This window comes from Rissa tridactyla, chromosome 1, assembly GCF_028500815.1.
Source record: "Rissa tridactyla isolate bRisTri1 chromosome 1, bRisTri1.patW.cur.20221130, whole genome shotgun sequence".
NCBI classification, from domain to species: Eukaryota; Metazoa; Chordata; class Aves; order Charadriiformes; family Laridae; genus Rissa; species Rissa tridactyla.
In genome coordinates this window covers 148,461,400-148,482,246 of record NC_071466.1, presented here as the reverse complement: position 1 = coordinate 148,482,246, position 20,847 = coordinate 148,461,400, and the positions used below count along the sequence as shown (strand labels likewise).

Sequence of the window (20,847 nt, the reverse complement as noted above, 5' to 3'; positions counted from 1 at the left end):
CTGGGAGCTGAAAAAAAAAAAATCCACTGTTAACCAGACAGAAGAATTGAGAATTGCAACAATACTGACTAGTGTCATCAATGAATGCCAAAAAAACCCACCCCAATTATTTGTTACTCAAGCATAAACTTCCCACTAAAATTCAGATTGATGGCAATTAGAAAACAAAAAATCTCACTGTCAATGTATAAACAGGAAAGAAAATGAGCGCTGCGTGTCAGACCACTTTCTTCCATCACACTCTTTATCCTCCGTATTTTCTAATTTCATCCCTGGTTTAAGCATGCAATAGGTTCTTTTTATATATTAGTTCATGTGTACTGCAATATTTTACAGATGAGCTATTAACTAAAAAATCAACCTGTCTGGCCTTTTTTAGGTCCTCAGTCAACTGATCATAAGCCTGGAGTACAATTAGTCATATCCTACGAGAGCACCCGCCTGACAATAATGTTGAAACACATGAGGAACATTGTGAGTATTTTTATCATAATCTATAACTCATAAGTCCTTGCATTTGCAGAGTACTGTGAAAATATTAATCCTCAAACACCCTTTCTGGGGTAACTAAATTTAACTCAAAATAATGATGATGCCGTTCTGTCATCATTTCACACTTGCGTTCTTCCTTTGAGCTTGTTCAATATGGTTGCAGGTATGGGGTGGATACAGAAACTGCATTTCCCTAATGGCTGGTAACAGCCTTTTCCAGGCCATATAGAAAATCAATTTTGATGACTGTTTTGGCCCTTTCAGCTGACGCATTTTGATGCCAGTCAGACACAAGGCATCACGCAGCAACATGACTTTTTGTCGGATGTCAGCCTGGTGTTATTGATTGATTATCCATACATTTCTTTCAAGTCCGGCATGAGAGGTCTGTGAAGAGGGAAGAGCTCGGCAGAGGGAGTAGTGCTGTATGTTGCGAAGCGGTGTCATTTGGTGGGGTGACGCTCAGCTTTGCGACACGCTCTCTGTTGCGAGGACAAGTGGTAAATGGTGTGGGTTCCCGGAGCCGGACTATGAGAGGGGGAAGCTGGCAGCGCTCCCGCAGCGCGAGGTGGGTGAAACTGGCCGCTGAGGATATCTTGAGAGATCTAGCTGGTGCCATCTGCGGTCTCTGGGCTGAAGCAGCACGTCTGCTGTGTTTCATAATGCGTTCGGCCACCTAGATGTGCTCTTGCATTCCCAATTGCCCAAGTCTCGAGTAATGGCTGTGGCAAAGAGATCCTTCGCTATCTTTGTTTAGCCAGGAGATTAAAGCACTTGTTAACTGTTGCGGGTTCTCATTGCGTACGCTGACGCTGCCTCCATCCCAAACTGGATTGCAATGGCTTTCCCTAAATGGGGCCACTCTGAGGGGCGTCTGTGAGCACCAGCCAGTAAGAAAATGAGGGTGGATATTTAATTACTTGTATGAGACACATGAGGCTTACGTAGCTCCAGCTGTTCTCTGTTGGCCACTCTGGCTTCTGATTTGCAATTCGAGCGTGATCACTTTGGTTTATAATATCCAATAAGTCTCTGTCCCGGGAGACTTGTCTTTTGTTTCCTATGCGCCACCTTGACAGGTGAGATCAGCCTCTGCTGACAGGTCCAATTTATACAAAGTTTACCTTCAGGATATAGTATAAGACCCTCTTTATTTTTTCTGTTGTGCTTTTTAAAGCTAAGTGACTTTGATAAACTTCTGGTAATGTTCTAGTTGGTGGGAGGGGTATATTTAAGTGATTGCCGTGCTGATGCTGTTACTGTGAGCTCAGGCAGGGGACGTGGAGGTGCACACAGAGCTACAGATGTCAGGAACCGTCTTTCTCCTCGTTTCCATCATTTGAAATGTATAGGCTCCTAACAGTGTTCTTTAACTTCGAAAGTTCCAGCTATTTAATTAAAGGAAAATAAATTACAGCATAGATAGCTGTGTATAGCAAACATAAAATCCAGGGTTCAGTTCACTTCATTATGGAAAGGGACAATATAACTTTAAGTAGTTGTCTAGCTTCTGAATGTAGGTAACTTAAATCAAATCCATTTTAGTGAGTTTACAGAGAAGTGGTAGGAGTCAAATTCAGTAAGACTAGCAATGATTCATGACTTGGAAATAAGGTCATTATTTTAGCAGCCTAACTTAGGCAATCATGTTGTTAAATCCTGGGCTTCCAGTTCCTTCCTTCCATCCGGCCATCCATCCATCATCATCTGATCTGAAATATGAATAGCCGTGCTTTGGGGTACTGCAATGCTGGACTGCCTTCAGACTTGTAACCTATAACAGAAAGGTTGTTTATGCCATTAGTAATCTTCTCAGCTTTCCAGTCATATAGATCAATCTCTCTGACATGCTCTCGTTTCTTTTTCCCTCCTTTCCTTTTTTTTTTTTTTTTGTTGAGCTGAACAGGGATTTTAAAAGTATGCCAAGATCATATCTTATTCAAGACATGTTAAAGCTATTTCAGGTATATTCAGTCTTTTGCGGAGTCTCACTAATTATATTTTAGTGGTTCATCTGTGCAGAGATTACTTTGCTATCTTGTTTTATTTCATAATTTATAGTAAATAATTTTTGTGCTGCTCTTTCCCATTTAATTTGTCTCTTTATAGAGATTTTATGATGTGTTCAGATGTGAAAATAATTGTAGTGGGTTAAATTAATCCCAAATGTAGCTTCACAGAACTGACAGGAATTGTGATAGAGACTTTTGATCCATGTAAATAAATTCTGTTTACTATTTGTGTGGGTTTACTTCCAAGGGTTTTAATAGGAGATCTAGATCCTGCCGTGCAAATCCTGTATTAATATACAACGCACAAGGCAATCCATAAGGAGCTGGTGGTGTTTGTCAAGTGTCACGTAGATTCTTTAAAGGAGGAAGTCAAAGGAGTGCAGTGCTATAGCTTTGCAGGACGTTTTCACGACGCTAACCCCATCCGTGTGGCATGTCACAGACAAAAACCGCAACAGCACTTGAGAGAGCGTTGGTCTGGTGCAGACCTGCCAGAGGGCTGTCTAATGTGGGTGCATACAGGGACTCCACAGTGCAGGCGCTTTTGATCTGATGCATCCACACGTGCCACGTTTGCTGCAGATGTACGAGACAGCCGCCCCTAGATCTGCTTCAGCACGTCCTCTCCTTTACCACTGCCACATTTCAGTCACATGTTACGAAAGCCAGTCCTGCTTGAAGAAAACTATCAAAAAATGCTTCAAAGACCAACAAGGGAGAAGAGCAGCCTTACAGTTTTTGCGATGAGGAAGGACCATTAACCTAACCCAACCTCCTATAAAGCACAAGCTACGTTTTTTTCACTGAGAAAATACTCGCATCGAGACCAGCAATGCAGACGGAGAAGCTGTTTGAACAGAGAGATCTAAGACTGGTTGCTAATGTTTGTCTACGCTTGAAGATGGTGGGTGCACAACGAAGACGAGTTCTGTTAAATAGATATTTATAAGATACTAACGATATTTCAGTCTCAAGATTTTCCTCAGCAATTCATAGTTTTATTTGAATCCTGAGATTCTGTAAGTCAGGTGACTCACATCACACTCACTGCTTCTACTTGTGATTTGAACGGCATCACGACGACTGCTGAGGAAAAAAAAAAACTTTAAATCCAACTTTTAAAGACACAAAAGCCACAAAGCTAAAAAAATGCAATTTTCCGAATATACATAGTATGTAATTTTAAGTCAGCCTCTTGGGGCATTACTTGCTGCATTCAAATGCAGACAGTGCAGCACCGGGCACTTTAGGCATAGGCGGTACAGGCAATATTGCCTTAATAAAGTGAAGCCGGGCTGGAAGGAAACCTTTATGGAGGGATGAAAGATGGAGAGGTTATATGGAGACACCTCTGAGTCGTGGAGGATGCGGCAGCAGGAGGGAATGAGACAGGGCAAGCTTCTTCTATAAACACAAGAGTGCCGTACCTGGCAAAGTGCACTAAGCGGTCTTAGAAGGAAGATACAGGAACTGGGAGGAAGTTTGTTTTGGCATGTGAAAGGATTTATGGTAGCTAAGAGCAAAACCAGTCCAGCTGTGGCAGCACAATAGCCAGAAAAATGGCAACAGACAGGAATGGGAGCACAGGGGGAGCGCTAGGAAGAAAGCCTGAGAGACTGCCTTAAAAACGTAGGCTCCTAGATGTGCGTACAAGCCGTGGAGGTAGATTTGTGAAAATTAAAATACTAGGAAGACTGACTCTGAAATAAGTTACCCAAACAGGTCACCTTCTATCTGTTTAGTTTTTATAAACTCAAGATCTTGGGTTTTTTCCTTTTTTTTAGTTATCAAGGATGTATCATTTACCCTTTTTCCACTGAAAGAAGATAACAGTCTTGCTGTGCTTCTGTTAAGTCTCAGAATCAAATATATGAATTCTTTATCTGTCAGTCATTTATAATAATAGCCTTTAAAATTCCATCTTTGAAAAAACACTGGGACACAAAACTGTCTTTATCTAAACAATATTTCTTCTGAATCATTTGTCTTCCTCTTCCTAATTATCTTCAGTGACTACCCCATATTTAGTTTACTTTAGGATATTTTAAGGACTGTAATACTGAAGCACCTTTGTACATAAAAAAACCCTCAAACAACCAAAGGCGGTTACCACACAAGGATAAGATATTGTCCAAAGTATACCACTGCTTTCATGTAATTTTCCTTTCTCAGAAATTTTTGGCACCACTGTTACTAGTAATACATAATTACAAGAACTATCACAGGAACTGTTGCAAGCATCAGACAAAAAAAAAAAAAAAAAAAGAAGTTTCTTATAAGGTGTACTCCTTTTTCTGTCCTTGTTTCCAGCTTAGCCTTTCCTTGCTATGCAGCAAGTGGATTTGAATGTCTCAATCTGGGGAACTGAACATTAGCAGTCAAATTTGAAAGCCACGTCTAAAACTGTGGCCATGTGCTTATCACAGAATTATGGAATTGTTTTTCAGAGCTGGAAGGGACCTCTAGAGATCATCTAGTCGAACTCCCCTGCTGAAGCAGGATTGCCTAGAGCACATCCCTCAGGACTGCATCCAGGCGGGTCTTGGAAGTCTCCAGAGAAGGGGACTCCACAACCTCCCTGGGCAGCCTCTTCCAGTGCTCTGTCACCCTCACCGTAAAGGAGTTTTTTCTCATATTTGTTTGGAACTTCCTATGTTCCAGCTTGTGCCTGTTACCCCTTGTCCTGTCACAGGGAACCACTGAAAAGAGTCTGGCTCCATCCTCCTGACACCCACCCTTTAGATACTTGTAAACATTAATAAGGTCTCCCCTCAGCCTTCTCTTCTCCAGGCTAAAGAGTCCCAGCTCTCTCAGCCTTTCCTCATAAGGGAGATGCTCCAGTCCCTCAATCATCTTTGTTGCCCTCTGCTGGACTCTCTCCACCAGTTCCCTGTCTCTCTTGAACTGGGGAGCCCAAAACTGGACACAGTACTCCAGTTGTGGCCTCACCAGTGCAGAGTAGAGGGGGAGAATGACCTCCCTTGACCTGCTGGCCACACTCTTCCCTGTGCAGCCCAGAATTCCGCTGGCCTTCTTGGCGACAAGGGCACATTGCTTGCTCATGGATAATTTACTGTCTACCAAGGCCCCCAGATCCTTCTCCTCAGAACTACTTTCCAGCAGGTCCACCCCTAACCTGTGTTGGTGCCTGACATTCTTCCTCCCCAGGTGCAGGACCCTACACTTGTCCTTGTTGAACCTCATTAGGTTCTTCTCTGCCCAGCTCTCCAGCCTGTCCAGGTCACACTGGATGGCAGCACAGCCCTCTGGGGTGTGAGCCACCCCACCCAGTTTGGTATCATCAGCGAACTTGCTGAGGATACACTCCATCCCCTCATCCAGGTCGTTGATGAATATGTTAAACAATACTGGTCCAAGTATTGACCCCTGGGGGACACCACTGGTTACAGGCCTCCAATGTGACCCTGCTCCATTAATCACAACCCTCTGAGTCCTGTCACGCAGCCAGCTCTCAATCCACCTCACTGTCCCCTCGTCTAGTTCACACTTCCTCAGTTTCCTAAGGAGGATGTTATGAGAGACAGCGTCAAAAGCCTTGCTGAAGTCAAGGTAGATGACATCTGCTGCTCTGCCCTCATCCAGCCAACCAGTTGTAACATCATAGAAGGCTATGAGATTAGTCAAGCATGATTTACCCTTGGTAAATCCATGTTGACCACTTCCAATAACTTCCTGCTCTTGAACATGCTTGGATATGACATCCAGAACGAGTTGCTCCATTACCTTCCCAGGGACGGAGGTGAGACTAACCGGTCTGTAGTTCCCTGGGTCCTCCTTCTTGCCCTTTTTGAAGACTGGAGTGATATTGGCCGCCTTCTAGTCCTCAGGCACCTCTCCTGTTCTCCATGACCTGTCAAAGATGATGGGGAGTGGCCAAGCAATAACACCTGCCAGCTCTCTCAGCACTCGCAGGTGCGTCTCGTCAGGGCCCATGGACTTATGGATGTCCAGTTTGGCCAAGTGGTCTCTAACCTGATCTTCCTCTACTGGGGAAAACTCTTCCTCTCTCCAGACCTTCCCCCTTGCCTCCAGGGCCTGGGATTCATGAGGGACAGCTTTAGCAGTGAAGACTGAAGCAAAGAAGGCATTCAGTAGCTCTGCCTTATCTGTGTCTTCCACCACTAGGGCACCCATCTCATTTGTTAGCGGGCCTACATTTTCCCTAGTCTTCCTTTTTCTATTGATGTACTGAAAGAACCTGTTTTTGTTATCTTTAACCGTGGCGGCCAAGATGAGTTCTGCTTGAGCTTTGGCCCTTCTCATTTTTGCCCTGTATAGCTTCACTACATCTTGGTATTTTTCATAAGTAGCCAACCCCCTTTTCCAAAGATCGTAACCTTTCCTTTTCTTCCTGAGGTCACATAGGTTTTGAACTTGAAATGCTCAAGTCCAGTTCCATTCATCTGTATGAACCAACACAGATCATGGGGGATATCGAGGCTATTCCAGGTCTTACATAGCACAGACTGTGTGCTAGCCTAGTCCTGCACAGCCAGGAACAGCCGACTACTGCACTGCTGGGCTTGCTCACCTGTTCAAAAAGACATCAGAGGCAAAAGGAGTAGCCATTTCTGAAGTTCAGAGAAGGCTGGCTTATATATTTCTTTCCCCGCTTCACAGACAACCAGAAGGGAACGGTGTTTCAGCATTGGCTCAGAAGGAAGTCTGCTTTGCCTGCCGACTTCATTGCCATGACTTCAGGCATGCCCTGTTTTTCTAGATAAGCGGCTAAACTTTCAATCCTCACTGCTAAACATTTTTGCCCATTACTTCTTGTGGACAGAATAACTCCTCAGGGGTAGTGGGGAGGAGAAACAAAGCCAACTTATCCTGAACCTCATGCCAATAAATATAAAATGTTGCTAAAATTCAGGAAAGCGTGTGTGGGTGATGAATTCAGAACTAATTTTACAGGGGGAAAATTTGCTGGAAGAAAAATAAACTCTTACAGTACTTTCCAAAACTACTTCCAGCTTTCCTTTTATAAAAGCTCTGAAGCTGTCATGTACCACTCTGGGTGATTAATGATTCTGGGATAGCTGATATGTGGGTGACGAATTAGTAATCAGCTTTAGGCTTACGCAGACATCCAGCCTCTTTCCATTTCGTGTCCTACACCATCCGAGTACGAATTGCTTCCAAAAACGTTTGTGAGAGACGTGATGGCTTAAATGCTTTGGGAAGAAAGGTGAGAGCCAAGCGTCCCCTAAACCACAGGGACGAAATCTATTTCTAAGCTGCAGGTGCAGGGCTGGAGGGAAGTTCCTACATAAGGTACAGGTAGATGCTCTGCTGCCTTTGCTGGGTTTTGTCTCTAGCTTGAGGTGGGTATAAGAGGTGGGGATTTTTGTTCGCTCTTGGTTGGTTCCCATCGTTCCTCTCATGAGCCCACTAACTTTTACACTTTATGAACGTCATTATATAGATTTAAATGGAAAATATATATACCTGCCAGCAAGGCAATGCCTGCCAATTAAATGAAAAGCCACATTATGCTTTCAGACTATTATGAATGTATCCTGCTTTCTTTGCTGCAGCCCGTGGATCAGACAACAGGGATTGGGAAGATGTTGCATAGGTAGACCAAGCATGGTCAGTCATCCAGGGATGGAAAACAAGTGGAAAAAAACCTCTTTGAGGTGAAAAAAAGTTATTTAGAAAGTATTGGTGACAGCATAAAATCAGCAGCTTGGCCAATGGCAGGAAGTAACACATTCAGATGGAGTTCTCCCTAGACTGGCACAGATAAACAGAATAAAAAGCCATGGAAAGAAGGCTCTTTTACTAACTCTAGCTTATAAAGAAGTTGGATTTCATTTTATATTCCTAGAAAATGCTTTTCTTTAAAAAATGTATGGAAATCCGTTTAGATAGACTGTGTTCTCTTTTGGACTGAAAATTAGCTGAAGACCTATAAACAAAGGGCACTACTACTCAGCAGCGGTTTAAATTGGGAAGAGATGAGGTTTGTTCTTGTGGCACAGGGATTACTGTTGGATTCCAACATATTTGTTATGAAAGGTGCTTGACAAATATGTTGTTCAGAAAGTTGTGTTATTATTTCTTGTTAAACCCTCTAATCTGTCATAGTCGCAGTCCTGCCTCAGCTCTAAATTCTAGCTGCTAATTTTTAAATAAGTAATTCCCTATGTAGCTGATACGTGTTGAATTAGAAAGAAAAAAAAAGAAAGCAACAACAGTGAGCTCTGTTTAGTAAGATGAGTGATCTGGGAGATGAAGGTGAACATAAATTAAATTTGCCACTGGTCGCAAATGAAGAAAACATTAAAAATAATAGTGGAGACAGAGCGAGATCAAGAGAATAAAAGTAATTTCCAGAACCCTACAACCAGCTTGGGCAAATGAGTAGTATTTCCTTGGGGAGGTATAGATCTATATCCCCCGGTAATGTGAAGATAAAACAAGCCAATGGTGGGACATGAGGTTGCTGTGAGAGATGCCAATGAGAAAGGCCAGATCCTGGTGTCATGGTGCAGAAAGAAAGTAGTTCATCTTTATAAGGCTCTGATAGTAAAATATTTCTCTCGGGATGTTTTTTTTAAAACAAGAATACCGGTTCAAAGAACAGTTCTCAGTAGAGTTACTTGGGACTGATTGATTCTTCAGGAGTGATTTATTGTTACTAAAACCTAACTTAGTTAAGAACGAGCTAACAAGGACACAAGTCAATTGTGCAAATATTTAAGGGAGAAGACAGCAAGGTTCAAGAGGAATTGTTTAGGACATTGAGCAAGAGCGTAAGTGGAAGTAATGAGAGGTAACTAAGGAGGAGAAATTGCATGCGTTGTATAATGAAATGCTTTCTTACAAAGGGAGATGGCAAGCTGCAGAATAATCTAAAGAAAAGTGGAGGGAGCTCTGTACAGTTTGAGAAATTTAAAATAGTCTGGATCAGGCACACACAGACTTTTTTAACAAATTTAGAAACTGAGAAGAAAAATAGTGCAGGGTGAAGACACAGATAACAGCGTCACTATTTCTTTATGCATTTTTATATTCACTTACTATCTGTGCCTAGGCAGGGAGAGAAAAGAATATGTATGTGACAGAGAGATAGAATCAGAACAGCATTTGCTTGTGTTTCTTTTCTCAAAGGCTAATTTTCTTTCATGCCCTCTAACAGGCAGCAATGGCGTTAATCCTGAGTGATTTCAAAAGAAAAGCAAAATGGGGATGTTGTCTTAAGTATTTGTTCTCCCCTGTGCATTATTCAAGACAGAAGGAACTCTGGGATCTGTGTTTCTAAGGGTCCACACGAAATCAGTCTTATCTCAGCCAGTGGCATAGACTCTGCGACTAAACAGTCATCTGAAAATTAAATGTTCCAAGCACGCCAATAATACAGGGTTGAAAGCAATGGAATTTAACTTCTTTACAGGCTTGGTGGTAATTCTGGAAAAAAAGTTTCAGAGATCTGTTCATGAAATCTTCTCTCTGCATTCTATGCCCTGCACCAACGTTGCTTATCCATAGAATAATATAATTTTAAAGTATGACTGAAACTTTATTTCTTTCATCTATGCAAAAAAAGCGAAGTTTAAATGACTTAAAGATAGTAATACAGCATGTGGTTCAGGAATCTAGAACATATCTTGTCACCTCCTTCTCCTTCAGAAAAAAAACTTCTATGTGATTCTTGCTCAGAGCTTTTCCTGGGAGTTGTACATTTAATATATTCACACTTCTGCTTATCCAGTTGCCTTCTTTTATATTATTTTTGCAGCCTCGGGAATTTTTTTATACCCACATGGTGCTATGTGAAGTACCCAGTAACGTAGTCCTGAGTACTGGTGAAGTGTTAGAGGAGTCTCAGAGCTCAGGATTGAGACTGAGGGACACAAGCCGTTCTAAGACATCTTTTTCTTTTTTGTTGATTCAGAAATAGTAAATTCACACAGAGCTGTATCATTACTTGCTGGAGCTAAATTCTAGCCCTCCTTGTCTGCTACTGACGATGGTCAGTAAAAGGCATGAGCCTGTTTTACCTGACAGATATCGTCACATGGTAGTACAGACTCTTTTCCATTTCGTTGGGGATTGTGTCTATCCTTTCTGGATCATCAAGACGATGAATTACTCTTTTTAAACAGGGCGTCAGAGCTACATCTCGGTTCCTTTCTTCATCTTTCTGAAAGTGTTTGATTCTGGATTCAGAGCTTTATAGAAATAAAGGCTTGGAAGGGGAACCCTTATGACCTTCTGAGTATTGCAGGTCAGCTTTCATTTTATTTACATTATTCTAAGCAGAATCAGGTGGGCTTTTCTCTCAAATGACTGAAGCGGATCAGAAGGATTTTACATAGTTCTTAGGAAACCCTGAATCTTTTGAGATCCAGCCTGTTTCCCAGAACCTCACAAGAAAAAAAAAAAAAAAACGGTTTTGTTAAATATTTAACAAATAATTCTTGTTCCTTTAAAAAAAATCCCTAACAGCAGAGTGCTTGTCTAGTTAGTCTCTGATGAAGAGCAGTAGACAATTTCTGCCGTGCTACAGTGGTGCAGGGCTGTGCCAGCTCCCCCAATGCCACTGAAATTGCTTATTTCAGTTGTATCCCAGTGTGAGTGAGTTGTTTTTTGAGTTTAATGGCTGAAAAAAGGTCACGCGTGAGTTCTAGCCAGACCAACACTTGATGCACCCGTACATACCGAAGGAGCTAGTAGAGGTGCTCACCAAGCCACTTTCCATCATTTCTCAGCAGTCCTGGCTAACCAGGGAGGTCCCAGTTGACAGGAGACTAGCAAATGTGGCTCCCATCTACAAGAAAGCCCAAAAGGAGGATCCGAGGAATTACAGGCCTGTCAGTGTGACCTCGGTGCTGGGGAAGTCTTGAGTGCCATCATGCGTCACCTACAGGACACCCTGGCGATCAGGCCCAGTCAGCACAGGTTTATGAAAGGCAGGTCCTGCTTGACTAAGTTGATCTTCTGTGACAAGGTGACCCGCTTAGTGGACCAGGGAAAGGCTGTGGACGTTGCCTACCTAGACTTTAGTATAAGCCTTTGACACCACTTCCCACAGCATTCTCTTGGAGAAACTGGCTGCTCATGGCTTGGATGGGCGTACGCTTTGCTGGGTAAAAAACTGCCTGGATGGCCAGGCCTAAAGAGTGGTGGTGAATGGAGTTAAATCCAGTTGGCAGCCAGTCACAAGTGGTGTTCCCCAGGGCTCAGTATTGGGGCCTGTTCCCCAGGGCTCAGTATTGGAGACTATTCTTTTAACTACCACCATCCCTGGAGCTATTTAAAAGGCTCGTAGATGTAGTGCTGAGGGACGTGGTTTAGCGGTGGACTGGGCAGTGTTAGGTTAATGGTTAGACTTGGTGATCTTAAAGCTCTTTTCCAACCTAAACAATTCTATGATTCCATGTCACATATACACTGGAATAGGTCAACACCTTGACATTTTTGCCCAGAATTGGTATGTTTGTTGCGGGGTGTTAGCTGTGAAGCTTCGCTTCTGCCTCAGTGACTGAGGATTAGTTTTTCCCATTTGACAGCCAGGAGACCTTTGACAGCGTTGGCTGCTTCACTTGGTAGAGATTTTGTGACTCAGGACGGCTCTTGACCCTATTTTTGCCAGCATTGTTTTCCCCGTTAGCAATGCGGCATACCGTCATTTATTAACAGATAGTCTGCACAAGTCCTTGCTACTCTACTACAAACAAAGCCAAAGCAGTTAACCTGCACTTTTTTTTTGTCCAAAAAGCCTTGTTTCACTTTGGAGAGAAAGGGCTGGGATAAACTTTGGTGACAAAAGCACGGTTTATTTGTGTAGGAACAGCACCCGCGGTTCGCCCATTTGGCGCACTGACAAGCTACATGCAGAACAGGCAGGTTGATGAGGATGTTGAAGGTATTGGACTGCACAAAGTGAATAAGCTATATGTGGAGATTAAAATCAATAGCACGGATAGAGCGCCTCTGCATTTTTATCATAGTAAATGACAAAGCCATCTGCAGTCTTGCTCCACTGACACCACTGGCACTAAGTCTCCTGGCTTTCTTTCTGAAAGGTGGAAATTGCCTGCTCAAAAAATACTTTCCAGAACTTCCCCGAAACAAAATATATGTTGTTCTGAAGCAACGTACCTTTTATTTCCCTACATTAAATTGAGATAAACTTCATTTCTTTTTTTGTTGCTTTGCCATTGACCTCCGTGCCAGTGACCCCTGTCACAGTGTGTCTTCTCTGTTTCCGTACATACCCGGATGCATGCATGAGGTAGGAAAGAAGTTAGGAATAGGAATGAAGCTGCTCACAGAGAAGAGGGGTAAAAAATTGGGATCAGAAAATACAATAAAATAAAGCTTATCTTGCAGAGAAGCAGTTAAATGTTTTCAAATTTTAGGTGAAAAAAGCAGTTGTTTGGGAAAAAATACCTTATTCGTGCCGTCACTTTTGGCCAGTTGCTTTTCTGTTTTTTCTTGCCAGTAGCAGACAGTGCAGGGTGCACCACAGCGATATGGTGGATTATCTTCTTTTGTAATTATTATTTAATTACTGCAAATGTGATTTTATTTTGAATTTATTTGAAGTAATTTGAAAATATTTCGTGGCAGGAAAACTAAAAGCTTAGTAGCAGCATAGGAAAGAGGTCTTCAGTGCTTCGGGAGATGCAGAGCTCAAAGGAAAAACGAGGAAGGGTCCTCAGTCCCACGTTAGGATTTATGAAGTACCAACACAACCACCCATTCACACAGCAATCCCGTTTGTCCTGAAGGTTTATATATCTTACTGTGTTTTTGAAGGACCCTCTTGCTTTGTAATACCGTTGGTTTAGTGCTGGTTATTTTCTCAGCTCTTTAAATTTAGAATTAGCCCAGAGCAGGTTATCTTTTTCTGAGGCAGAGGCTGTGTTTGTTAATTAAGCGGCAACGTACAAAGACAGGGCTTAGCCTTTCTCTGCTAAGTTACGCGGAGACCCAGAGAAAGTGCAAGACAGTGTAGCAGCAGTGATGGCATTTCCACATTTCTTGCTAGTTTTAATTTAGTCAAGAGGCAGCTAGTAATTTAAACAGGTTGCTGGGGTGCAAGGCTGAATTCTTCTGTGGATTTTTTTTTTTAATCCTCCTTTATTGGATAATAATCAAATCTGCCTCATATCTACACTTATGTAAACATTTCGCTTTGTAGACGTGAAGGTTTTTTTCTAATCCTTTGCTATAGTGATATCATTTTTGAAGGTGTGAGGATATCTCAATATTAAACATTAAGGGATATTTTGTAGTCCTTTCTTCACTATGTAGAAGATAAATTCTCAATGCAGTGAATGTAAGAGAAAAACTCAAAATGAAGGTAAAGGATAGGAAAACTGAAAGAGCTACTGGACAAAGTGAAAGATTTTTTTTTATTTGTTTTTTTAATTTGGGGGCACTTCTAAAGCCTGGATTTCCCTTTTTCATTGAAGAAGGGGAAGAAAGCAACTGAGATTTGAAGTTGTCCAGGAAATTAATTTTGGGGGAAGGAAGGAAGTTATTTATAGAGGAGGAAAGGTGGCATTAGTTAATACAAGTTACCTTTGATCATTTTTTTATTTTTGTCAAGATGGTTGAAAATGAAAAATGGGAAAAAGAGAACAGCAGCTGGAAGTATCAAATGTTACAGAGTGGTGAATCTGTTTCACTCTAGGACAAAAGGTGGAAAAATATCTGCATGTCTAACACTAAGAGAAACTGATGACATGATTCAAATTTGAGGCAATAGTCACCTAAAAAGAAAATTTGATGTTATTTAGGAAGAGGTGAGTTTTAAAAAGCATTACAGTAAATTATCCCTAAAGTGTATTCTTTAAAAATCATAAAAATTTCCTTAAAATTCTTATGATTAAGGCCCAATATTCATATTGGCTGCTAAATTTCATAGTTTAATATATGGCAAATTTTGAAGTAGTTAGGCCTTTTGTAATGCTAACAAAGAATCCAGTTGTGGATGGTTAGTAATGATCAGGGGAGAAAAGTCATTAGGATAATGTAATTCTTGTGGAAAAAATTAATTTAGTTTCGTCTATTATTTCCCAGCTACAGCTAGTATATTTAAAATTAAATTACACGGGACATAACCTATCTGTGTGGGTTTCTGTACACAAATATCAATACTTTTTTGGTTTTGGAAAATAAAATTGGAGTGAAAAATGGAACACAGCCATAACAGATACAGGTCTATATTAGTTTTACAGTATTGAATTACAGATCTGGAGAGAAGTAAATCCAGAGTATTATTTCCTTTCCCTCACTCCCTCTCATTCTTAAATATTTTCATCACCTTCTGCCTGACTTTAGAACAAAATAACATTTCAAAAATAAACTGCTTTTTTAAACATATACACAGACAGTTGTAACTGAGTTTCTTAAAAACATCAGTCATTATCAGGGCCAAGTAGGCAGGTCATTCTCTGAGAAAATTGTTCAGTAGTGGCTTGTTTGTATTTGAAGAAAGTAGAGGGAGTCAGCTTCTAAATTCAACTCCAATTTTTTTATTGGCAGATCAAAAATTACTGGCGTTTCTTTTTGTCCATAGCGTAGGAGAGCTATGGCATTTCTGTTGGGAGCTCGGTTTTATACCTTTCCAGCCTTACGGATTTTTATAGCTTGAATTAATTTACAAGCATACACAATCCAAGATTTAAGACAGTCATTTAAATGGGGAGTAACTTCTTTTAAAGGAAGGTAAAGTAACTTCCTTTATTTTAGGGTTAATGAAATGACTGCAGAACTAAACATAAATAGAATTCAATCTAAAAGTTTGGTTTTTTCTGTTTGCTTAATCTCAAGCTCTGAAGGTTTTTGAGAGCAGTTAAAGGGCAAAATGCCATTCCCAAGGTACCCTTTGATTTTCCTTCAGGCCTGGTCTATAGACAGAAGTCAGTGATTTTTGATCCATTAATAATTACAAAAAGGAGTTTTGCTGGATTTCAGAATTACTCATAAGTCCGCTAGAAATCTTACTCTGTGTTTATAGCGGACCCACCAGAACAGAGGTTCTTTGGTGCAAATGAGATTGGCATTTAGGTCAGATATCCTTCATGTTCACCTAAGTTTATAAATGTGCCAATGCGGTCTGAGTTAGAAGTGAAAGGATAATCCGGGGGGGTTGGGGTTTTGCTCACTGAATGTGACACTGTAATATGACAGAAGACATCATCTTTAGAAAGAAAAAAAATAAATATTCTGATGTTTTCTCCATTCTCCATTCAAACAAATGCTTGACTCACATGTGAAGGCCTGAGAAAGTACTAGTTTGCCCAAAAGTTTGGGATTTTTGCCTGCCATGTCAAGTTGTCTTAATAAAACAGTTTACTTCAAATTTCACCTACTTTAGATTTAAAAAGATATTTCTGCCATGTTAATCCCACTCTTGTTTTCGCCCTGCGATTCTCAAACTGCCGAGATACCTCTTTGTCCCCGGTAGGGGAGGGTCCAGCAAAGCACAGCTCCTTCCATGGCCATTGCGAGTCTTGTCTCAAGAAATCCTTGGGTGAAACAGGGTCTCCACAAGAAAAAGATTCAACTACCGCGCCAATCGAAAGAGAAGCCAATGCAAACTCATCATGCGAGCTGCCCAGACGCTGCTGCTGTAAAGCCATGGCTGATTTATGCCTCCTCTTCCTCAGTGGTTTTGAAGGATGAGCGTGTAGCGGGACAGAGCCCTTTTAACATTTAAGAGACCCTGGTTAGGTGTTTCGTGTCCTGTCAGGAGGCAGAGGAGGGCAGCTGAGAAGTGGAAGATGTGATCCAGCTTGAAGAGTGCTCAGCTGAAGCTTTTTGATCGCTTCATGGCATAACAGCGCCGCTGCAGGTGGAGAATTGGGACAGTTGTGGAATTCGGAGTGGCCTGTTTGCCTTTCCTTGACAAGGAGAGGTGAAGTGGGAAAATGTTATTTGTAAAGCTGGGGGGAAGAAAAACCCAACACCCAGAACTAAGATCTCTGTTTGGAATTCAGGAGGCTGCAGTTTAAATTACCTCTAACAGTCTGGCTGCTGATTGCAACTATTCATGAAAAGTGGCTTTGTTTTAGCTCTGAAAGATCCCAGAACAACTGCTCTGCCTTGAGTTTTCTTCTCTGAATCGCTAAAATTTTCTCTTTTTTTGATTTTCTCTCTTGACCCTCTCCTCCCACTCACCTCTTTCAGCATGTATTAGCTACATTCAAAGGGATAGTGAGGAAGTGGGTTTTCTGTCCGTGTTTCACATGGCCGCAGCACTACCGCAAAGACCTGTCCTTAAATTTTGGGAGGAGTTGGCTGATGGAGGCCGGTTAGCTGGCTGACAGCTAGATAATGTGCCAGCATTGCCAGCAGGGTACAAGGAGCAACTCAGAGGCGTAGTGACAATTTTGTCTGACTTTTTTTTTCCGATTCATCGCATGCGCTTCGGGATCCCCTGGTCCTGTTAAACAATCACACTTGGCAATCAGCTGGGATTCTTTCCCTGGCAGGCGAGTGTCAGACTGAGCCTGTTTCAAATGAAAACGACGCTGCCAGTGATCTGTGCCTTTGTTGTCCTGAGGTGTGCAGTGGGGCACAGCACAAATGACTTTGAGCTGGGTGGCTCAAAGGCCACTAGAACTGGGTGGACGCAGCTGCCCTCTCTGTTGCCTTCGTAGCCCCTTACCTGCCATCTGGGCTCCTCAGCCACCGGTGCCCTTTGCAGCTGCTGCTGACCTCAGCTTTCAAAATTAGCTCTGACACGGTCCCTGGTTAGGCAATGCACTGCACGGATGATTTATAAAGCCTGACATTTTACAAGACTCTCCCTGTACTGTATTTCCATGCTTGAGACAGTGAAGATCGTTGTGCTGGGCCTCAGCAGTGGAGCTGATAAGGTTTTCTTCAAGATCGACTGCCCCTTTTCCTTTTTTTTTTTAAACCATGTTCCCTTTTTTGTCTGAAACAACTAAAATCTGTTGACCTTCAAATTACAGTGATGCTTATCAACTCATTGGGAAGGGAAAAGCTTGATTACAGTTAGGATCCTGGATGCTTGGGCTGGTGTTTAAGGCTACATTTCTTTCTCCGTCCTGATTTTTAAGAGACCGTTCAATTTACTGTTACGTGTAATCCTTGATTGAAGTTTTAGTATAGTACAAGATCAATAGAGATGGGCTTTCAAATGCACAGTGTAAACTATAAACCCTGCGTTAACAATATCGTGCTCTGTCCTAGAAGATACCTGTTAGTTTCACTGCCATTTAATGGCACTCTGATTTTGGCCATTGTATATTTTAAATCAGGTGTACTTTGGGGAGCTTAGCAACAGTAACATTAATCGTTCACATAGTGCTGACAATACGTAATGATTTGAGTCGTGCATCCTTTGATGCTGTATAGTGTTAATGATAACAATAATAAGCTTTGCAGTTGACCACATCATTTGCCTTGAAGGATCGTTTCAGATAACAAAAAACAGAGATTTGTTGTGCAAGAACTGGTTGCTCACACACACAAGCACTGTTTTTCTTCCCAATAGAGAAGTTATTTATTGCTAGGACACCAGCGGTTTCTCCTATCACAAGGATATGCTGTTGATAATGCCTGTAGAAAGCCCATATTTCTAGACACATACTGTGAATAATCAAAATCTGAGAAAGTACTTTATTCTGAGCCAGGTAAAATTACAATGGGAAATGTAAATACAACCGCCTGTGTAATGCTCTGGGTTCATCCGTTCCAAACGTTTTAAGATCTCTTCATTTTGCCTGCATTTTCATTTGCGTCCTGTCACTGGGTTGCCTGTGAGCTGTCAGGTAAACTTGCAGCCTCAAATGCCGGTAATGCGGTTGAAATTGTTGATATTTTGATATGCCCCATTTTGTGCTTTCTGATTGTGTACTGTGTTCCCAACACAAAGGTTTCTGCTTAATTATAAGCTCCGCACTAAGTGACATAAGCCGGCAGGATACCTGTTCCATCCTTTTTCATGATTGTGTTTCTTGTGTGTTCTTTTAAAGCCTCTCATACTACCAGTGTGTTTTCTGGGTAACTGTAATGTTGCTTTAGGAATAATCTTACAGCTGCTCAGAAGTTATCAAAAACCTCTCCACCCACCAGCATTAGCTTGTGACTGAGCCTGGTTAATAGATTGTCTCTGATCTCAAGTAGCTACCCTAAAATGGAATATCTGGAATATCGTTCAGTAATCTGAACAGGAAAATTAAAGAGCGTTTGCAGCTGTGTGATGGGAGAGATCAGAAAGACTGTTATTATAAGAATCCTGTTCTGCCCGTGTTGCTGCAGGAAATGCTCCTGGCTCTTCTGTAGTAATATGAAACACCCTTAGAAACAACCAGTTCTCCCCGGCACCAGCACTGCTACTTAGGGGTTAAAATCAATAGGAGCTTACTGGCTAGAATCCAGTTTCTATGCATTGCTCTGGAAAATGGAAGGGCTAGACTTTGTATCAGATTAAGCTGAGTTAAAGTAGATTGAGGCTTAAGGGTTTTCCATCAGAATGTAAAATATTAAAGCTAGGCAATTGTACCTTGTCCTTGTATTATTTCATTTCTATTTTCCTGATTCAATATTAAGCTGAATTCTAAGAATTCCTGTTGTTTACTGCAATAGCACTCCAATTTAGCCAAGAGAATACTGAGAATGTAACATGTTTCTCTGCCTGCTTAAAGTCCAGATTTCATTTGGTTCTCTTTATTTGTTTTCGTTGCTAGAACATGGGCATTCATATTTATGACCGTTTTGTTTTTCAGCGCCTCCCAGATGGCTCTGCCCCAAGTGCACATGCTGAATTTTATCTTTTGCCGGATCCTGATGAGGTCAGTCGAAGGAAAACAAGAACAGCTCCAAAAAGCTCTGACCCCACTTACAATGAAATTGTGAGTACCGTGCGCTTTCTTCCACCATTTCTCACTTGTTTGATTTTCTTTGCCCACGCTTGAAATAAAGTAACGATACAGAATTCAGAGCTGTTGCAACGAGTACGATCAAAAAGAAGGAACATACCATAAGCTGAACCCCAAATGGGGACAATCTTCTGCTTTGCATCTTTCTCAGGAGTGAAGCAGTCTCTTTATGTCCCTTTCTTTGGGAAAGCAGTTGGATTATTCACGCTGCTCTATCTTACACCATAACCACCGTTATGTGTTAGCCAAATGAGACCAAGCACCATTGCACCAAAACCTAGACTGTTTTGAATGCAGATTTATACAATAACATAAAAATTACTAATCGAATGGATGCTGTTATTCAAATTCACGTTTGAAAATACACAACCAAATTGATAACAGAATAAGAAATAGCCCGGTTCTTTTCATGGCAAAATGCTAGCAGTTCACAGCCATATATAATTATTTCACACACCACTGAAGTGCTCCATGCCTCTGGGGTGAAAAGAAACATTTGTATGGAGGAACATTTACGACAGAATAGGAAGTGGCATAAACTATATTCTTTTGTAAGGGCAGATGAGATTCAAACAGTAGGTGGAATTGGAGATTATAATTATTACATATAGCAAATCTCCTAAAGATCTCCAAGCAATTTACAAATGCACTTTTGAGCAGGCTTTAAAGTAGAAGGCATGGAAAATATTACCACTCCACCCTGTTTCATAGATAAGATACGATGAAGCTTAAGTTAGTTGGCTGAGACTAAGAGTCCTTATCTCCTAGTTTCCCAGACCTGGAGTTTTAATATTTTTCTTTTTCTTTTCCCGCATCTCTTTGATTACAAAAGTTACCTGCGTACGCTGATGACTTCCAGCACTTCTGTGAGTGGGCTCCTCGAGTGGTACTACTGCTAACAGCGGAGGCAGATTTCCCTCCCTATGGTACTGCAGAGGAATAACAGGGAACTAGGCTTTTTTTGTTATTGTTGTTACATTCTTTCATCTTTTTGCAATCAAAGAGACAGTGGAATGGGTCTAATGGACCTGCCTAATGAAATTTCTTTACATTTGAAGGATATTCAAAGAAATATAATATGATTATATAATAACATTCATTGTAAAGTATCCAAAATGGACTGCAGACAAGAACCAGCCAGCAGCACTGGAAGGCAGTTATCTTTCTAATCATTATTAGATCAAGTTGAGCGCAAGAAAATCCAAAATCCTGTCTGCAGTCAGACAGTAGTCGCTGGGAGGAGATTTAATTGTGGTTACGGAGCATCCCACTGCTGTTAAGAGAAATTCCGTGGAAACTTTAATATCCTTTACTCCAAACGTACAGCCTTCTTCACAGATGCTCAGTCTTTTTCATCAGGAGCGCTAATCACAGTGGGGACATATGGTTCCATTGAACTTGGACATTTCAAACCCGATGCTTGTGCTGTTAGCAGCTCTGTTCTTCCA

The 20,847-nt window shown here is 41.5% G+C and overlaps 1 protein-coding gene across 3 annotated transcripts in view; it reads left to right on the top strand.

Moving 5' to 3' along the window:
* Positions 1–20,847, top strand: part of PIK3C2G (phosphatidylinositol-4-phosphate 3-kinase catalytic subunit type 2 gamma) — a 287,677-nt gene that overhangs the window by 261,643 nt on the left and 5,187 nt on the right. For all 3 annotated transcript variants that reach the window (XM_054225048.1, XM_054225029.1, XM_054225038.1), the window contains 2 exons: positions 380–474; positions 19,247–19,372. In XM_054225048.1, the coding sequence (XP_054081023.1) occupies positions 380–474; positions 19,247–19,372 (221 nt within the window). The remainder of the gene's footprint in view (positions 1–379; positions 475–19,246; positions 19,373–20,847) is intronic.